This window comes from Danio rerio, chromosome 15 (assembly GCF_049306965.1).
Source record: "Danio rerio strain Tuebingen ecotype United States chromosome 15, GRCz12tu, whole genome shotgun sequence".
In the NCBI taxonomy this organism is placed as follows: domain Eukaryota; kingdom Metazoa; phylum Chordata; class Actinopteri; order Cypriniformes; family Danionidae; genus Danio; species Danio rerio.
The window spans coordinates 13,789,690-13,810,491 of record NC_133190.1 but is presented as its reverse complement, the minus strand read 5'-3'; the positions used below and the strand labels follow the sequence as shown (position 1 = coordinate 13,810,491).

Here is a 20,802-nt window from a genome sequence, read left to right as displayed (position 1 = left end):
ATCCTGTGTTTGAACTACATTGACTGTCAGGGCTCAGCTTTCTGCAATCAAATTTCTATATTTAATTAAATTATATCTCATGATTATGAAGTATGAAATTGGGACAAGTTTACATCCCTGCACCAATAAATGGATGATTACGAAAGATTACATTTACTGTACACTTTACTGTTTAATTTCCATGTGCATGCATAGATGTATATTAAACTACAAACTATAGTTTAATTTGACCTCACTTTTAGGCCATTGGCAGATCCAAACATAGTTTACATGAAAAAAAGTGAACCCTTATCTATTGGTTAGACCCCATTATATTGGGGTCAAATTTATATTCACTTACTAATATATCAGATATGAATCAGTGCAAACTATTTTCCAGACACCCCACTAGTTTTAACATCCTTCAGGGAGGTTCAAGCATCAATCAGAAAAGCTGTAATTTCTACAAAGTTTTAGATAATATCATAGACAAATTAACCAAATTGGATAATTTTCAATTCAACTTAAGCATATAACAAGCAGGCATCTTTAGTTTTTAAATGTCCAATAGACATCTAATCAGTCATCTTGGCTTTAAACAATTTTGTGTTTAAATAGACATCTAAACATAGACAGCTAGGCTAAAACATCTAAGATCTAACAGACATCTAAGAATAGGCCAAAACTAGACTAGTCATCAAAAACAGAAATGAGTAACTACACAAACTTTGTCTGTCTATTCTAGTCTATTGACTGTCTATTCTAGTCTAGTTTTGGGCTAGTTGTAGATTTTCACTGACAACCCAAGTTTAGGCTTGTTTTAGCCAAGCTGTCAACAGTTAGATGTCAATCAGACGTCTATTAATCACAAAACTGATTGCTGGGTAGCTTAGTACTACATAAATTTTGAAGTGGGTGATCTAGTGTTATTTATTAGACTTAAAGTAGTTGACCAAGAGTTTTTCTTTTGCACTTTTGTTTCAGAACTGTATTGAAAACAGTACATTTGCATATATTACTTAAACGTTAATTTGTCTAAATCCAAAATAAAACTCCATCTTCCAAAACAGCAATCACATGTGCTGAACATCAACAACAAATAATAATTAAATAAATAAATAAATACCCAAAGAAACTTTATCAGACAGAAAATTCAGACCAGACAAAAATAAAAATCTCTGTACAAAATCATGTTTTTATTTAGTTGTTTTGGATGTTTTTGACATACAACACAAAACCTGCAAAGCAAAAAAAAAAAAAAAAAAAAAAGAAAGAAATCAACAGTAACAAGGAAAATATGTAGTTCGATACAAGCTAAAAGCAGTTCAAAAATATGTATAATAAAACAAAATAAATAAAAGGCTGGTCTTTTTTATCCCTTGTAGTTAGAGGATATAGATTGAATACAGCTTAATATGATGTACAAAATATCACACAGTGATAAATTGCTATTAAAAAATAAAAACACATAACAAAAAGTCCTTTTACCTTGGCTGTGGACTGAAACTTTTTCTTTTTTTCTTACATTTTCATACAATTTTCATTTTTAGGCTTTTACACAATCACAAGCAAGTCTTAAGCCTAGCAAAAAAGGTACTACTGTTGTCTTACACCTTATTACTAGTAATTATAATGATAATATGTCTAGTAAAAAAGCAAATAAGTGAGAAAATGGGAAACTTACATTTTGCATTGGCAGCCTGTTAATTATAAACATTTCCGGTTCCTTTCCTTTGTATTTTATTTGTATTTTTCTTTACACAGATTCATCCTCTCTCGGTAAGGAATGTGTTTTGTTGTTTTAATTTCAAGACTCGTATTGCATCAAGGGGTGCAGGAAAAGAGGTGTACAAAAAAGACAGCAGGACTCGTCTAAACACCCATGCAATCAGCAGTCTTTGGAAGAGAAATTAATGGTGCAGCAATACATGGATGAACTGAACCGTTCGTCTTACGCTACGCATGTAGTGTAGCATAAAGTTAACCGTTAGTGTGCAGTGTGAAATTTTTAGGAAAAGAGGTAAGCAGCAAAGAAGTATGAGATTCCACTGAACATAAGTCTGTGGTACGTGACATTCGTTGATTTGGAGAATAACCCCAAAATGAATTGGTGGTCTCGACATTTTACAAGAGACACAACATAACCTTGCCCATTAACACAATCAATCCATAAACTTCCCTACGCTTGTAAACTCAAAAATTTAGTCTGCTTTTCTTGCCGAGGACAATTCCTCTACATAGGAAAGCTTAATTTCCAAGCTGGATGGATGGACTGACACGACTCCATTACGCTAGGGTGCTCTTTATGGCCCATCATTCTTTCTGTCACTTCGGACTTGCCTTCTGGGCACTCATCTATGACCACGGAAAACCAGTAAAGGATAAAAATACACACCTCCAAGTGGAAAGTGGCTAGTAGAAGATGTGACCTTCCATCCCCCAAGCTTGGAAGCAGGAATCTTCCAACTAAGGTATCTAAAAGACCAGGTTAAAGTCTGACTTTTCATCTCACATTCTTGATATATGCTTGATGAACAAAAATCAAGGTGGCACACTTTTATTTCCATTAAAAGAGCCATTAATAGTGTTGTGTTAGGCTATTTTACCCCAAAATACCTTCTTCCTTTGCCCTAACCAAGGGTTTAGGACCTATCAGGTGGAAACAAGTAATGGATAAACACTTTGAAGTGAAAACTGGCTACTACAAGATGTGATCTTCAATCCCCAAAACACAGAAGGAAATCTCCAACTAAGGTCTCTAATAGATCAGATCAAAGTCTGACTCTTCATTTCACATTTTTGATTCATGGTTGGTGAACAGAAATCAAGGTGGCACACTTTTATTTCCATTAAAAAAGCCCTTAAGAGTGTTGCTCTAGGCTAGTTTACCCTGAAACACCTTCTTTCTTTGCCTTAACTAAGGGTTTAAGACCTATCAGGTGGAAACCAGTAATGGATAAACACTTTGAAGTGGAAACTGGCTACTACAAGTTTGACCTACGATCCCCAAAGCACAAAAGAAGGAATCCTCCAACTAAGAAATCTAAAATATCCGATTAAAGTCTCATTCTTTAGCTCAAATTCTTTATTCCTTGCTTAGTCAACAAAAATCAAGTTGGTCCTTATGAGTGTGATACATACTTCCTTTGCCTTGACTAATGGGGGACAAGAACTCTAGTAAAAAACAGTAAAGAATTGAAAAAAATAAACACTTCAAAGTGGAAACTGGCAACTACATGATGTGACCTTCCATCCCCAAAGCTCGGAAACAGCATTGCTCCAACTAAGGTATGTTAAAATCTGATTCAGGTCTCATTCTTGACTTCTTGAATCCTTGCTTAGTCAACAAAAATCAAGATGGTCCACTTTATTTCCAATAAAAGAGCCCTTATAAGTGTTGGTCTTAGCTACTCTGAAACACCTTCTTTCTTTGCCTTAACTTAAGGGTTCAAAAACGATCAATTGAAATTTTTTTTAAAATTCCTTTATTTTAATGCTTCAGTACTAGACTTTGACCACTTGGTAAATCATCCTGGTAAGCTTTGACTAAGGGTTCAAGACCCATTAGGTGGACTTTTTTAAAACAATGTCATCTACCTAGACTTGATCTCTCAGTCACTTATCTGACAACTGGGGTACCAGTTTACATCACCTAAAATCAACTTTTGTGCACCACTTTTCAGAAAAAATTAACAAGGTCATGATCATTGAGGTCCAAAAACTCATAAATTGACATTATAAACTGTAGTGAAACACTGTAGTTTGTTTCAATCTTCTGGCAACAATCATAAACTAAACATCATCTAGTGTGGATACGGAGATCATCATCTTAAAAATACCCTGACAAAACCTTAAAAGCCACTTCGGCACACCAGATGTACTCGAAAACTCCCAACCCCACCGGCTGTATTTCTGAAAAGCCAAAGAACCGTACATGATAACTCGAAGGGAAAGGCGAGATTTGATACTTTTACGGTCCCTGATTCAGAGGAAATCTTAGCACCAAGGTTGTGAAACAAGTGTGCTATGTACAGCGCATCCTGCTTATATACAGAAATGAGTTTTGCGTCCAACTGCAGATCTTCCCAAGAAGTCCTCCGACTGATATCGAACACTACAATAAATACACTACTCAACAGTCACCTGACTATTACGGATAAAAACGCCACCCGATTGGATATGAATGAAGAAGTGGGTGAGTGTGAAAGGCTTGTGCTGGCACAGTCCCACACGCAGATACACGTGTTTGGTTTTAGTTCAAGATGTACTTGAATTAAATTCATGGAGAAGGTGATTATGAAAGGCTGAAATGCTAAGGCTCTTAGCTGTGAGGCTAAAGGTAAAGCTGTGTTTGTACTTTGCAGCTAAAACGCAACCAAAACGAACTCATCTAAAGCAGTCTTTGGAATGAAATGCATCGATGACCTCACGTTACCAGGCAACAGTTACGCGAGGACATTAATTCACAGATTAGCACTAATGCAATTTACATTGAGAAAATGTGCAGGCTTGGGTAATGGCTTGTTTACCGAGAGCCTTCAGATCCTCAACCTAAACCGAGCATGAAATTAAAATCCAGGGTCTGTGTGTATGTGTGTTGTGTTGTGTTAAGGTGTGTGTTTGAGTGCGTCCATCCGTCAACAGATTGGACATCTCTCACAACACATTGTGCAGATTATTAGTAGTGTTAAAGTAAAACTGAAATCAGGACCAGAGCAGCAAACTCATTAGTAATAAAAGCGGTAGAGTTTGTATCACAACTTGTGAGGCATAAATGAACGATGGAAATGTTGTGTGCCTTTTACACAGGCAGTGATGTGTAGGACATTGTTCCCGTTTTGAGTAAGTGTGTGTATGAGTGTTTATGTATGTGTGTGTTCGGCGTTTCACTCTTTTGGCCCAGTAGTGAGGGTGGATCCCCTGAGAAGAGATAAAGCAAAAATTAGCCCATTAACACATGCTTTCATGCTAATATGACTACAAGCAAGGTGCTGTAAGTGATTTAGGCTTTTTTTCTATTTAAGACAGACAAAAATAGCTGAAACAGGAGAAAAATCAATTCACTAGTTTTGTAAAGTGATAGTTCACCCAAAACGCTAAGGCCAAATCCCCTATTTTTGTACCCCTACCCCTTGCCCTTGGCTCTCGAAACAGAGTGGGAAGTGGAAAGGCTTCAAAATGTACCCCTAAGAAATGGGACAACACTACAAAACAAGCAGACTTCATCATGTCATAGCAATTTCTAACATTATTTGTGATCGACGATGGCAACTGCTATCATAACCATATAATGTGACAATAATGGCTCGTTTCCACTGACTGGTACAGTATGGTACGGTTCGGGTTGGTACGGGTCACCTTTATCAGGCTTGCGTTTCCACCACAGAGGGTACCTTTTTGGTGGGCGTGGTGTACGACATTAAGTTAAAGTCGACGTCATGCTCGCTCGAATAAATGTCTACAGTAAGGCTGTACGGGTCGCTTACATATCATATGAGAAGCACTTCTGACAAAACAGATGCTTCATACACATAAATACTTGTTTATAAATGTTTATTACTAACTTTTCTATGGACAGGAGTTGATTATAACTGCGGATCAATGACAGTGCAAAATAGGCTACTGTAACGTCTGTAATTATATAAAATAAATACATAAATGCAACATATATGAACACATACAGACCCTTACGGTCTCCGATATATTATTAATTACAGAAAAACTACACACATCATTCATTTAGTACTTATTTGAGTTCAAAAACACATGCAATATAGCCCACAGTCAGCGCAAACCTCTCATCTGTGTCTGTAATCTTCACCAGCACATGTAAGCTCTGTTAGAGAGTAATTTTGTCATTCCCAGTTCATAATAGTCCAAAAGGCAAAGATAAACATGGCCGTTTGTTCATGATTTAGGTTGTTAAACAGTTTTGCTTCTGTGTTTTGCCGGGTTTCTCCTTTTTTTTTTTTTTTTCTCGCGTTTTACTCTCGCGCTTGTCCTTTACTTTCTAAATGGGTCAGATGGTGGAGACACTTCAACAATCACGTACACGTTATCATCATCAGCTCAAGAAGTTCGTTATATCAAATATAGACGCGATCGTGCGCTCCCAGAAGCAAGCGAATACCGTTAGCACTTTTAGACGGGCTCGTAAAGCAACAACAGCACACGGCAGATTTTGTTCTTCTTTGCATTGTGTCTGTTCATCAAGATGACGACACGGTTTGTTTGAGCTCTTGTCATCCATGGCTTTTTATTTTATGCATATAGTATATCCATGTAATCTCTTGGCTGTGTATTAGAACATGGCGGATCCTTTGTTTACATTCTGTCTAGCTCCACGAGCTTGTGACGTATCTCTGTAACCAATCAGCGTTCGGCTGCGCGTGTAGCTCCACCTTTTGGTACCCTTTCTCATTTTTGGTACCCTTTCGAAAGGGTGCCGAAAAAGTGGTACGGTACGGTTTGGTTCGGTATGCTTATTGACAGTGGAAACAGCCATAAAAGCGTACCAAACCGAACCGTACCAATCAGTGAAAACGAGCCATTAGATCATAACTATACTGTGCATTTACACGCTGGTCATATTCATCTATGTAAACACACAAAATCAACATTAACATTATAGTAGACATTGTAAAAAGCTGATACCCAGCCACTAGACTTTTCTGACAGGGTATTCCAGTGTCATGGAGTGTCAAATGTGAAAGTTTGTTGTGGGACTACTATACAGGAGTTATTGTTAGGGATTAGGGATAGCGAAGTAAAAAAAAAAATTAAGCATGACGGTAACAATGATGGCATGACAAATAAAAAAAAAAAAACTCATTTGTGCATCTGCTGACTTCCGTGTGCAGCCATGCTGTTGTTATAGCTGCTGTATTATGGGAAATTTCTTACCTCTTGGTTTTGAGTGTGGTCCTAGAAAATCTCAGTTTCAAGGGCTATCTAGCCCTAAAAAGAATTGGGACGATTCTTGAGTAAAGGGATTGGGTAAAGGGAATTAGGTAAACTAAAGGACTAAGGTGGAGAATTGGGATTGGGAGTAAAAGTGCTGTTGATTTACTCACATTTCAGACTGACGTGAACATGCTAACAACTTTTAACATGCAAACAGTTTTAAATTCCTAACAGCGGCTAAAAAAAAAAGCAGAATTGAAAGTTGAAAGTATTTTATTTACATAAGTTAGTAGTTTGAAATCTGCGATTAGCATTTGCAGTTTAGTACTTAAATGATTTAACATTAAAGTGTGTAACATAGAAAAGTGATCTTAAGTGCGTTTGAAAACATAGTCATGAAGAAAAGTCTGATGCTGTGTTCACACTAGACGTGGCTCACACCAATAAATCGCGCGCAAATAAACGCCTGATCATTTTGAGTTTACTCTCTTCATTTGCACGTCAATTTCATTTCACATTAGACACAGATTTATGTAATGTGCAGGGCTTCTGTCCACCCGGTGACTAGCTTCACTGCTAAATGGCTAACATGGAATGAGAAGAAGGCGAATGAGGTGGCTCAAAATATGCGAGTTAAGTGTTTTGCACGCTTGATGCATATATCTGGTGAATTACTGGAGTTGGAAAATCTGAACTCTAGCAGACATTCGTAATGAGTCAACCAATCATGAGCTTGCTTGTAGGGGAGTGATTATGTCGTAGTGCCTGTTGTTGGGAAAATCCTCTTGCAGACACCGACAACAGCTCATCAAACTGGGCTCAGCTCGGCTAGAAGCACTGCTGAAAGCCGGCATCATGAATGTATAGTTTCTGGAGGAGTTTCCTTTGAAAGGATTGTCAGACATGGCGCTGAACGAATATACGCTGCTTTTCAGCCTCCCTAAAGAACATAAACACAGCTAATCTCTCAATAAAAAATCTATGTTAGCTATCAATCTATCAAATCTCTCAACTTGCGGCGCATCATTCGTGCGAATCATGCCGCAGGATGTCTATTTGCATCTTTGCATTGAATTAACATGGAAACCACTCACGCTAGATGCTTCATCCGCATCCAGTGTGAATGCAGCAAGGAATAATTTAGATTTTTTTGAAGAATGTTAGAATATTCTGAAGAATGCCATCCATAGTTATGGAAAAAACATACTGTAGTATTAAAGTCAACTTCAAATTAAATTCTTCGTTGTTTAACAGAAGAAAGAAACTCAAAAAGGTTTGGAACAAGTGAAGGGTGAGTAACCGATGACAAAATTTTCAATTTTGGTCAAACTATCCCTTTAAAATGCATTTTCGTCAATCCAAACACAAGTGGCCCACACTAATTATAGGTTCAAACAAGTTCTGAAAGTCAAGCTTGTCCACTTTCAACCACTAAAACACACTCTTGATCGAATTGCTTTTGTGGTGTCAAAAAATGTGGTGCCTATTTTCAGAACACATGATTGCTGCACGGTATGATTGATACTCATTGTGATAAATCAAACAAAATCAATTTCTGTCAGTCAAATCACAAACAGCACCTTCAAAAACTTGGTTTTTCTGCATTTGGATTTACCGGTGAGAAAGTTAAACAAAGATCTTGGCGAGAGCATCGGCCCCGGCGCTGGCGATGAAGGGCTGCGTCGGGTGGAAGGCCACGTCATGAATGGCCTCATCATGTTTTTTCCTGTGCGCTGTGATCTCCTGCACACACGTGCGATTGTCCAGCATCCACAAGCGCACTGAGCAGTCATGACCTGACAAACACACAAACCACAAGAAACGGATGCAGCAAATTAGGAGAGTGCAGTTATTATTCATTCACAGTCCCTTTATTCTTCAAGAGTCGCAACAGTGGAATGAACCGTCAACTTATCCAGCATATGTTATACACAGCGAATGCCTTTCCAGCTGCAACCCAGTACTGAGAAACATCCATACACTCATTCACACACATAAATTAGGGTTAAGCGGAGCACCTGTGGTAGGCAACCCACACAAACACTGGTAGAACATGCAAACTCCACACAGAAATGCTAACTGACCCGTCCGGGACTCAAACCAGCAACCTTCTTGCTGTGAGGCGACAGTGCTAACCAGCCACCGTGTCGCCCCCACAGTTATTATTCAAATAATAAATAAACACGATTACCATTTGAATTTTAAGGCTGCAAATGAAGTGAATTTTCACATTTAATATAAATAATGAGCACAATACCAAAGCTTGCATTTATAGCAATATACAATGGTTGGTGCTGTGGAGCAAGTGATAACAGGTTAATTGTATATAAATGGATTTACTTTTTATGAAATGTTTAAACTGTTAGGATTAGGTTAGTTAAACTGGATCATTTAAACTACCAGCACAATGAGAGATTGTATGAAATTTCAAACATCTAAACACTGTTCTTCTCAGACTTGCATACTTAGGGCTAAGTCTAAATCCATATTATATCCAAACACGCATCCTATTATGCCTCAAATAGTGATGCATACAGTACTTCTCCAAAACTCTACAGTTGGACAAATCTAAACTTGTTTTATTAAAACAAATGCAAAAATGCATATAATAAATAATATTGGTAATAATAATAATTACAACAACATCATACAAATGCAAATTGGCATGAATAAACTGTAAAACGTGCCTTAACACACCTCCTTTTTAGACCGGCACACCAATGAGTCCACAAAGTGGTGCAAATGGATTTGCTATTTGATCAACGTGGTGCAAAATGTGAAAATTAGATCTGAGCTGGTCTGAAAATAGCAACAACTCGTGCCATACACGTCTTGCACCTTATTGTGCCGGGTGTATGATAGGGCTCTTAGTTTATAATTAGTGCTGTCAATCGATAAAAAAAAATGTAACTAATTAATTGCACCTTTTTAAAAAAATTTATCGCGATTAATTGCATTTAAAATACTGAAACTTGTAATTTTGGCTATTTAAATGTAAATTAATGTAAACGCAAGAAAAAAATATTTAAATCCAAAATATAATTGTTTAATAGAATTTTTGTTTAACTTGTAACACAGATTTCTTCATGTAACAACATACCCACAATAAACCATCAAGATCCTGGCTTGACAGCCATATTTATAACAGAAATTAAAACACAGGCATGTTAATGACATTTAAATTTCAAAACAATCAATGCCAATAAAGAAAACATTGATTTCCATGTTGGACTGCAAAAAAATGCCAAAATACAGGAATGGCAGATATGGAAAATGAAAAATTATAATAATAAACTATAGAATATAAACTGTTGCACTCATTGTAAAGTTTTATTGCTGTGAGTTGAGAACATTAGTTATAGAGTAGAAACAATTTTGCTTAATCCTCCTTTACATTCATCCAGTGGCTAAGACTAGGAGTATCCCGCAAGTGCACAGAGACTCCCAAAAGCCCGCAAATGAATGATAATTTCTCGCAAACCAGTCATTAAATACATTGCACACCCCCCTCGCCCCTACTCAGATACGTCGCTCACTCCACCCCTGACACCCCTCAACGGGCCTGACACAGGCACACACACACAGACACACACACAACGCGCTGCAGACAATTTGGCCCCAACGGCCTTTCATACTGGAGCGACTCCCCTCAGATTCAACACGCATGATCGCATTCATCAAATTTGCTTAAACTAAGCGTCCTAAAGTATTATTGTATTTCACAAGGATTCTGACACAACAACGCGAATCATACGCTTTCATTTCGTTTAATGCGGAAACACGCTAAACTTGGAGGGTTCATGCTGAAAGGCAGAGTAATGCCCTGTCTTTAACAGCTCGCGACTTCACCAGAGACTTTGAGCACATTCACATAAGACACCAATACTCCGATTTTAATATGATTAAGATAATACTCTTATTAAAATTCTACCGTGTAGCCTTAAAAGGAACCTTACCTTAAAGGAACACCGAGTCACGAAATGCGGAGGATTTTCTTTCTGTTCGCCATGCGGTATCAACTTACAACAGAAGTCCAAAGTTAAAAATGAAACACCCGAAATTGCATGAAACTTTGGAGAGCCTGGTGATGCGACTAGTTGTTTTATACTGAAACTTGCCTTCAAAAAGTGCTTCCTTGGTCTTATCCATATTTATTGCATGTTGAACACACGTCCACCACAACAGGAAGTAAAAAAACCTGCAACTGCGTTAATTGCGTACATTTTTTTAATGTATGAAATTGTATGAAATTGAAACATTAGAATGGCGTTCTTTGGGCACTTTCAAAAATAGTTTACAATAGAACAGTTTGCTTCTGTTTACATAAGGTAAATTATTAAAAAAAGGCTACTCATCATTTAAAACTGTAGCACCCATTGTTCAACTGAACAATGCATCTTACCACACAGTAGAATAGTGCAATTTACAGAAACAGAAAAGTACAATTTTAGAGTTGTTTGCAGCTGTTACACGATATGAAAAGAGTCTGATTCCAGTGATTCGCTGAGGCCAGCTTTCCGCCCACTGCTGAAATTGCAGCTCTGCACAAGACTTTTGGCCAGTGGAGAAATTAAAATGGTCGTGCTGAACTGAGTCTGGTTATCTCAAGGTATTTTTTTTCACTCTCCTATTGGTAAAGTTTTTTTTCCCTCTCCGCTGTCGCCACTGGCTTGCATGGTTCAGGATCTGAAAAGCTACTCATTGATGAATTTGCTGTTCAGTGTTTGGACTCTCAGTAATGATTTCAAACCACACTGAACTGAGCTAAACTGAACTGAACTTAAACACTAAAAACTGAACTACCCTGATCCAGTTACAATGACCATTTATGTGAAGCTGCTTTGACACAATCTACATTGTAAAAGCGCTATACAGATAAAGCTGAAATGAATTGAATTGAATTGAATGAAAAAACATCACAAAGGTACCAGGAGACAACTAATGCCATAACTCATTACTGGCAGTTAATTTCGCTGTGGCAACCCTAGAATAGGGGGATTATGCCGAAAAGAAAATGAATGAATAACTCACTCCTGTTTGCTCTTTGTGTTTAATTTCTTAATTTTTATAAACAAATTTGAATAAAAGTTGGAGTTAGTTAATATCTTTTCAGTCCCTTTTTTAACTAACACTCACTGCATTTTAGCAGTAAGAAGCTACGATACAGAATATTGAGCTAAAGCTTGACTACAAAACTAAATCGCAAATCAAATCAAAATTGCAATTATCTGTCAAAAAAAAAAAAAAAAAAGCAACATGGTATATGCGGAGCAAGTGTTTCTTCCCAAACTGATAAACTTCCTGTGAGGGGTAATGTGACTTTTTCCATTTTATACGGTTCCTTTTACAGCATCAATGTTGTAATGTAACTAAAACAAAATCAGTTAAATAGACTTTTGCATTCATTTATTTGCTCAAGCGCAGAATAAGACAAAAAGCAGTTTACTCGCACGCACCATTGAATATGCTGCGGTAAAATAAATGTTCATATTTTAAAGACAAGGAGATGAAAAATTTAATTTAATGGAGTGCTTCTTGTACAATCTGACATAAAAGTTTTAATAACTCATTTCTGAATAAATCATTAATAAATCATTCAAAACTGATTTATTTTATCTGTGCCATGATGAAAGTAAATAATATTTGACTAGATATTTTTCAAGACACTTCTATACAGATTAGGCTTAACTAAGTTAATTAGGTAAACTAGGCAGGTTAGGGTAATTAAGCCAGTTATTGTAGAATGATGGTTTGCTCTGTAGACTATAGAAAAAAGTTAGCTTAAAGGAACTAATATTTTTGTCCTTAAAATGTTTTTTAAAAAATTAAAAACTGCTTTTATTCTAGCCAAAATAAAGCAAATAAGACTTTCTCCAGAAGAAAAAATATTATTAGACATACTGTGAAAATGTCCTTGCTCTGTTAAAGATTATTTGGGAAATATACATAAAAAAATCTGAAAAAATTCAAAGGGGGGCTAAAAATGTATATACAGTATGTAGCCTAATATTTGAATATACATATATATTATATTCTATTAAATACTCTATTGCTTAAACTGATGAAAATCGCCATCCCTAGCAGAGACGCCATGTTGTTGAAACCTGTCACATTTTTATGAGAATGGTATTTGTTGATATTGATGTGTTTTGATTGTTATATTATTCTCTTATGTCACACACTGTGTGTATTCACTTACTGCCGGAGATGAGGTAAGTGCCTTTAGGGTCTGTGGCAAGACAGGTAACAGCATCCAGGTGAGCCACCATTGAATGAATCACTTTCCCTGTGGAGAGAGCAAGATGTAAAGGATTATGTCATGCAGGATATTTCTGATACATAATATTGTTTTAGAGAGGTCAGACATTACATGTTCTGGCCCAACCTATAGGATAACATTGCGTTTCTAAATGCAGCTTTTACAAACTTGAATCATGAGGTAACTGCAGGAACGAGTTTATGACAGCCTAACTAATAAGTAAAGCATTACAATTTTATTAAAAGTGTCAAAATATGGCAATGAATCATTAAAGGGATAGTTCACTCAAAATGGAATCTCCCTCAAGTGGTTTCAAACCTTTTGAGTTTCTTTTTCTGTTGTACACAAAAGTAGATATTTTGTAAATTGTTAGAAACCTGTAACCTTTGACTTTTATAGAAAGGAAAACAAATACTATGGAAGTCAACTAGTGGTACAAAGGATCACAAATCTCATGGTTTGGATTATATAAAGGTTTTTAGACATGGATAAAAAATAAATAAACAAAATAAAAATATTTTTCATTATTCGTATTAAACAAAACGCAAAGGAGACAAATCTAATTTACTTTCATTTATTACAAAAACAGCACTGCAAGACACTTTTGGTTTTAACAAACAGAACTTAGAACCTGTAATTTTAATAAAAATAAGATGAAGAAATAATCCGCTGAATAAAAATATTGAATTTTTTTTTACTGTTTCTACTACTGTTACTGATCACGCTAAATTTTCAATAAATGATTCAGATATTCACTCCTAAAACTTTATGTTTTATTGCTAGATGGACCATTTTTGATGAATTTTTCAGTGGCATATTCTTGATGGCTGCTACTGGTTAAATAAATTAATTGCTGCCTACAACTTTCATTTTTGAGCATCAAGTTAAATGAATACGACGGTGATTTTAATATTTACCAGTGGTGTAGTCGGGGCCATACCTACATATACTCTGTATGCCTACTTTTTTTTCCAAAAGCTGTTTTATGGTATTATGACTTCTGATGATCAATAATTGCATATACCCTCGATATACTCACTTGTTTTGCTGATTAGACTTCCCTTATTTTTGGATATTTGCATCACCTTTAACTGTATACTAAAGGTTATTTAACTAGCATCTTAATTTGTTGAAATTGGTGCATTTTTGTTTAACTTGAGCCATTTCCCTCCCTCTGACGGCCACAGCAGCTGTGAGAAAATTCAATGAGAGTTTTTCGAAGATAACAAGTCAACTGTCAACTGAATGATGTCTCACAGAAACATCAGGTAAAATTACAAAACCGCATGGATGTCACTTTAGCCCCCTAAAAAGTTAAGCGATTTGCTCATGAACTCTACACTAAATAATCGACTCAGTCTATTTTTAATTTGATATGAAAACTGCAGTAGACTTGAACATAATAGAAAATATTTTTGAAAAAAGCTGAAAACCTTTAACCACTGGCTTCCATGATATTTGTTTTTCCTTCTGTGGAAGTCAATAGCTACAGGTAAGTGATGTTAATAAATATATATTGTTAAAAAATTAAAGAAACATTGACTTTTGTCATTTCTTTGACTACTTTTATTTAAATTTTGGGTTAAGTGGGTATTAGTACACCACCTTTATTTAGGACTACACCACTGATCTTTACCATAAACATCAGTAATTTTCTCTAAACTATAAACTGTTATCCCAGTACTTCTGTGATATTTGACTGTTTGTAACATTATAATTAACTCAAAAGACTGAAGACTGAATCTCTTTCTTGATATTTGCATTTGTTAAACACAGATTTGAATGCAGCAATTCGAAGGAATAATAAACATGGAAATCACCATCGTTTACAATTTATGTTGCCTGGATGTTGAGATCCTGATCTTTTAATTAATCGTGCAGCTTGCACTGAATGCATTAATGTGACAAAACACCTTTAATAACCTAAGAAACCCACCATAACTTTTTGTCATGATTATATTTTACAGAAAAGCCTAAATGCTATCATTTTTGTGATTGAATAAGGTGATTTCTCTGTGATAATTACAATTTTAGGATTAATCTACGAAAATATATATGTATATTATTCCGTGGGTTACACGAGTTCTGAACCGTGGGTTGTGACCCATACAAATTACAGATCAACCGTTATCCATTACACACCTAAACTTAAGTTTTCAGCATTTTTCTAAATATCTTCTTTTGCTTTTAACAGAAGAAAGTTTTGTGACAAGTGAATGATGAGTAAATGATGACAGAATTTTCGTGTTGTGTGAACCATCCCTTTAAATGAATAAAGCCATTTTAAAATTGAATTAAAATGCAACAAAAGAAACAACTGTGAAAAAGGGTTGATATAGTTACCTAAATCTAAAACCTTAAAATTATCCACTGTTAATCTACAAGTTACTTAGAATCAATAAAATAACTAATTAATATTAACATAATAACTTTCCACATTAGTTAAGACCAAATAGATTAAAAAAATTACCAAAAGTCATAATTTAAAGTATTTCTGTTACAAGACAGGCTGAAAAACATGTGAAATCTAGATTAACCTCACTAGACGAACATTCAAGCGTCCACACAGCCACAACAAACCAATAAAAGCAGCCTAATGTGCCTGAATACAAAGCCACAGGTATCACTCCACTGACTTCATGCTTCCAGTGCATTTTCTGCGCAGGCTAATCTTTCACACCAACAATGTCATCCTCTTCTCTTAAAGTACTCTGGCTTTAGAAACTGGCGAGTAAAGGTTGATGCCTGGCCCAGATTCAATTGAGGTTTATTTAATATTTTTTACACTAAAGTTTTTTTTTTTTTTTTTTTTTACTGCTTTTGGAGGTCTGTTGTGATTACACGCTAGCAGAGTCAAATAGCTTTGGTGGTGTATTTACAGAACCGACAGAGCACAGCTGGAAAATACACAGCGTTATTATTAACAGAAAAACTGCACTCCACACACGGACGCACATTGGTTTTTCATGCTTTTAACTGTAGACTGTATATTTTGACAACCAACTCTACGCTCACAATAAAACATGCTTTTACTTTTTCAAAATACTTCATTCTGGATCATTTATAAGCCGTTATCCTCATGGGGTTCAAAAATTTTCATACAAGGTTAAAAAAGACTGGTATTGCTATACTTGTGGGGATGTGATGAATACCAAAAGCACACACACCTGTGTTGTTGTCCAGGAAGCGGATGGTGCGGTTCTCATGGGCTGTAATGGAGATGGGTTGGGACGGATGACTGACCACACGGTTAATCAGCTCGCTGCCTGCAGGAGACATGAACAAAAACAGTATTTTAGTATTACTGTGCAGTAGATGACAAATCCATTAGAAACTGTCTTCACAGCTTCATAGACCAGCAATCATATTCAAGTAACATTATGATGCAGGTCAGGAATTATTTCACGCATTACATCATATAATATTAGTTATATTTCTTCCTATATCTATTATTTTTATGTATATATATATATATATATATATATATATATATATATATATATATATATATATATATATATATATAATACAAATAACAAATTACACCTGCAAATAACACTACTCGTACAGCCTTCTCAACCTTCTGTATTACTCTGCCCACATAGAGTGACAGCATATCAATAAACTCACTACAGTTCGACAAATATTGCACCTGTTGGACAACATATTGTACTTTTGAGGCTTTTTTAGGCAAGAATGTAGTTGTTTAGATTGAATCTATGCAGTTTATCTATAGGGATAGCGACTGTTTTTTAAATATTTATAAATTCTGAGATTCAGTGAGTCGACATCCATCAGCCTGTCATACTGAGCACAGCAAAGACAATTGACATTCTGCCACAAGATGGCGACACAGACCACATAATACAGGAGTGTCCAAACTCTGTCCTGGAGGGACGGTGTCCAGCAGCTTTTAGCCTCAACTCATCTCAACACACCTGCAAGGATGTTTCTAAAAAGAGCTTGATTAGCTAGCCCAGGTGTGTCTGATAGGTGTTGGAACTAAACTTTGCAGGACACTGGCCCTCCAGGACCGAGATTGGACATGCCTGGCATAATAAGTGCTTAAGAAGAAAAGATTGGCGTATTTTCAAACTGAAAATACAGCAGATCAAATCATTTTAAAACAGGTAAGTGACATTCTAAGTCTATCTCTTTCTTTTGTATGTTGTAGTGCTGTATTTATACCATAGTAATCTAGTAGTGCTTGCGTTGCTTTGGCTTTTTCGGGGTTAATTATTCTGATCTGCAACAGAGATATACTGGAAAATTTCTGTAGAGTGATGGAATTTCATGCCGTTCAGCCTTATAATGTTAAAATGTGAGCAAAATCCCCTGTTTTGTCATCACTTTAGATATAACGCTAAGGAATCATTTAAGTCATAGCTGTAAAGTGACATTTGAAGTAGCACAGATTTCTGCTGTTCTGATGTCAGCTGCAGTTGCAAATGAATGGCAAAAGTAAATCCTCATACAAAAGGGTTTTTGATTTTTTTTTAATATGATTACGATTGTGCCGTCAAACTGTTCGATAAACACAATATCACACTCATAGCAGTGTGATTTGGCTGTACATTGTCTCCGGTGGGACATTAAGGCACTCTGCCCGTATGTCTCCCACCAGTGCTGATATACAGCCACATCGCACTGCTACTCATGTGATATTGCTCATATATATATATATACACATACACATGCATGTGTGTGTTTGTGGTGTGCACATGTAATAAGTCAATTCTAATAAATAATTCTAGAACATTTAAAAACAATGTCAACATTACTTTTAAATATTCAATTCTAATAAATAATTCTAGAACATTTAAAAACAATGTCAACATTATTTTTAATTATTCAAAGTTTAGGACATTTTTACATAATAATACCTATAACTATAAATACTATATAAAACTATTTTAACTCATCCTTATTTATTCTGTTAAGTAATGCTGATAATAATAATAATAATAATGATGATACATATGATAATAGTTGACATGCACATAAGTAATTTAAAATATTTCAGAAGGCTTATTTATGAGAATTACTTTGTGTACATTTTTGATTATAATATGTATAATATGATAGATTAATAAAAATAATTATATTTCTCACAACTAACATTTGATTTGCTTAAAGTTTTCATTAATTTTAGCCATTAACCTGGCAAACAGAAACAAAACAAAAATATGTACTGTTTATCTCGCAATAAAAGTGTAGTATGAATTATTCATTTGCATATAAACACACATATTACACAGATACACCCTTTACACATCTTTAAACTGCTAAAATGTAAAATGTAAATATAAATATAGCAAACTACATAGCAATCAATCTATTTGCATCCTTCTTTAAGGATCATATATGACAATCATTTAACAATATAACTGAACAATTCAATTAATTTATAAACAATTCTATTTTCCAAAGCCTTTCAAAACGTGTTTAACGCAGAGTAATATTTTTCTGGATGTCATTTCCAGTATGAACAGCCTTTTACCATCTTTAGTCTGAGTCTCCAGGACCATGATACTTTGCTCTGTGTTAAGGTCATAAAGCAGAGTCTCGCCCCCATCGAAAGACACCACGACCTGGGACGGGTCTGCATTTACAAAGGCAACCGAGGTGGGAGTGCCATGTTCTGGAAAAACAAAAAGTCAATTAGCCAAAAAAAACACACACACTTACAGTACAAACAAACAACACTCCTCACCTTTCTCCTTGTTGAAGACAGAAACACACGGGGAAGAATTATGAGGGTCCCAGATGCGCACTGTCCCATCGGCGGAGCAGGAGGCCAAACGCTGTAGGCTGGAGGAGAAGGCCAATCCCCAGACAGCGTCCTCGTGGCCTGACAAAACACTACTCTCCACACCAGGATCTGAAAATAAAACACTGTTACTGGATGTCCTGCGTATTGTATGTGTGTGAGGTTATTTCATTTACAAACAGTGCCCTCTGGAGGACTGCACAGAAACTCAAGCAAAAACCTCTGTCTTTTACAGTGACACTGTGAGAGATTTTATCAAACTCAGAATGTTATTGAAGTTTGCATATTTTGGATTGATTAATGAAACTTTGGTTTGTACACTTCTCAATATGGGCTAGTGTTTGTGAATGTTAAACTGCAAAAGGAGTTGTTAGACTATTTAAAAAGATTTTGACAAACATAGTAGAATTCTCTGTTTAATAATCACAATTTTACAGAAGTTTTAGCAGCAAGCCAGATAAAATAAATACATTAAAGATGTAAAAAGTAAAACAAACAGACTAAAAAATCTGTTTAAAATTGTAAAATCATAAATCCAAAACAAAAAAAAAGTTTCCATATATATTTTTGTGAAATTTGGGTTACTGCATAATTGAATTAAAGAAAAGAAAAATGAAAAAGCTGCGTGAAAATGCCAAAAGCTACAAAAAGTCTTATTTTGGGTAGTTTTTTTAGTAAATGGTGTAAATACATTTTTCTCTATGTATGCAAAATAAAAATAATGTTAAATACGCAGATAGATGGATGGATAGACAGACAGACAGACAGACAGACAGACATGCAGCATTAAGTAGACATGCCATAGTTGTCGTAAGGATCCACGTTGAGGTCTGGGATTTTCCATCCACGAATGGTGCCATCCAGACCCCCGCTGAAGCATGATTCTCCTTCCTCTCCCATAGCCAGAGAAAGAACAGCACCACTAAACCAAACCCAATCAAAAACAAAATGATACATAAAATTAAGAATCAATGTATACATTTTAATAGTTAACTTTTTTACTGAAAAAACTTTTTTACTCCTGAAATTCAACTCATAATTACACACACCTTTCATTTAGTCATGAACCTAACCATTTCAAAACTTTATGAAATTTAAAATATTTGTTCTGACAAAACATTACACATATTACTTATACATATTACTAAATACAGTTTCCACTCTTTCATGACACTAAATTCAAGGACTTTTTAAATCAATAATATTTTACATCAAGCACCTTTGTAATTCACACGCCCAGCATATATAGACTAGCACCATGAATGTCCTTCCTTTACTTAACATTTCACCTATATTTAATATTTGCATTAAAACGCTTGATGAAAAAGGTCAACATTTTAAAAAAATGGCATTAAAAACATCATCATTATTACATTTTAAAGTCATGTTCAAAGAACTTCAATATAATAAGTTGACTTTAATCCTGGCAATATTCAAATGTGGTTCCTAAAATATTGCTAAAATTCATTATTTGTCATAGTTCATGTATAAGATTGAAATATAAGTTTTTAAATAAATGATATTCTTAGCTTTTTTGTTCATTTTTTGAAAGTACCACAGGACAATTGTTGAAATAACACCATCAACTTTAAATTTAAACATTTTCAAGAATCTACGTTTGTTTTTAAGTAATTTCAAGGCTTTGAATCCGTATGTCTAAAAATCAAGCACTTCGAAAAACTTTTAAGAAATGTGGGAACCCTGTAAATATGTCCAAATAAATGTGATCTTCGGGTGTACTTTCTAATGATTATCAATAAAATTCACTCACAACTGTGTGACAAACATGGAAAGATTAAATCTACTTTAAGCAAAATTAAAACAAAATTAAATAAAAATAAACTTTCCCAGTGATGGGTTGCAGCTGGAAGGGCAACTGCTGCATAAAACA

At 35.3% G+C, this 20,802-nt stretch overlaps 1 protein-coding gene across 1 annotated transcript in view; it reads right to left on the bottom strand.

The window, feature by feature from the left end:
* Nucleotides 1-1,158: 1,158 nt before the first annotated feature.
* strn4 (striatin, calmodulin binding protein 4) overlaps nucleotides 1,159-20,802 on the bottom strand; it is a 71,506-nt gene continuing 51,862 nt past the window's right edge. The window contains exons 12-18 of the mRNA XM_021466324.3: nucleotides 19,712-19,833; nucleotides 18,855-19,022; nucleotides 18,642-18,782; nucleotides 16,309-16,407; nucleotides 13,082-13,168; nucleotides 8,498-8,678; nucleotides 1,159-4,899 (exon numbers count right to left, since the gene is read on the bottom strand). Of these exons, the coding sequence (XP_021321999.2) occupies nucleotides 8,509-8,678; nucleotides 13,082-13,168; nucleotides 16,309-16,407; nucleotides 18,642-18,782; nucleotides 18,855-19,022; nucleotides 19,712-19,833 (787 nt within the window). The 3' untranslated portion in view covers nucleotides 1,159-4,899; nucleotides 8,498-8,508. The remainder of the gene's footprint in view (nucleotides 4,900-8,497; nucleotides 8,679-13,081; nucleotides 13,169-16,308; nucleotides 16,408-18,641; nucleotides 18,783-18,854; nucleotides 19,023-19,711; nucleotides 19,834-20,802) is intronic.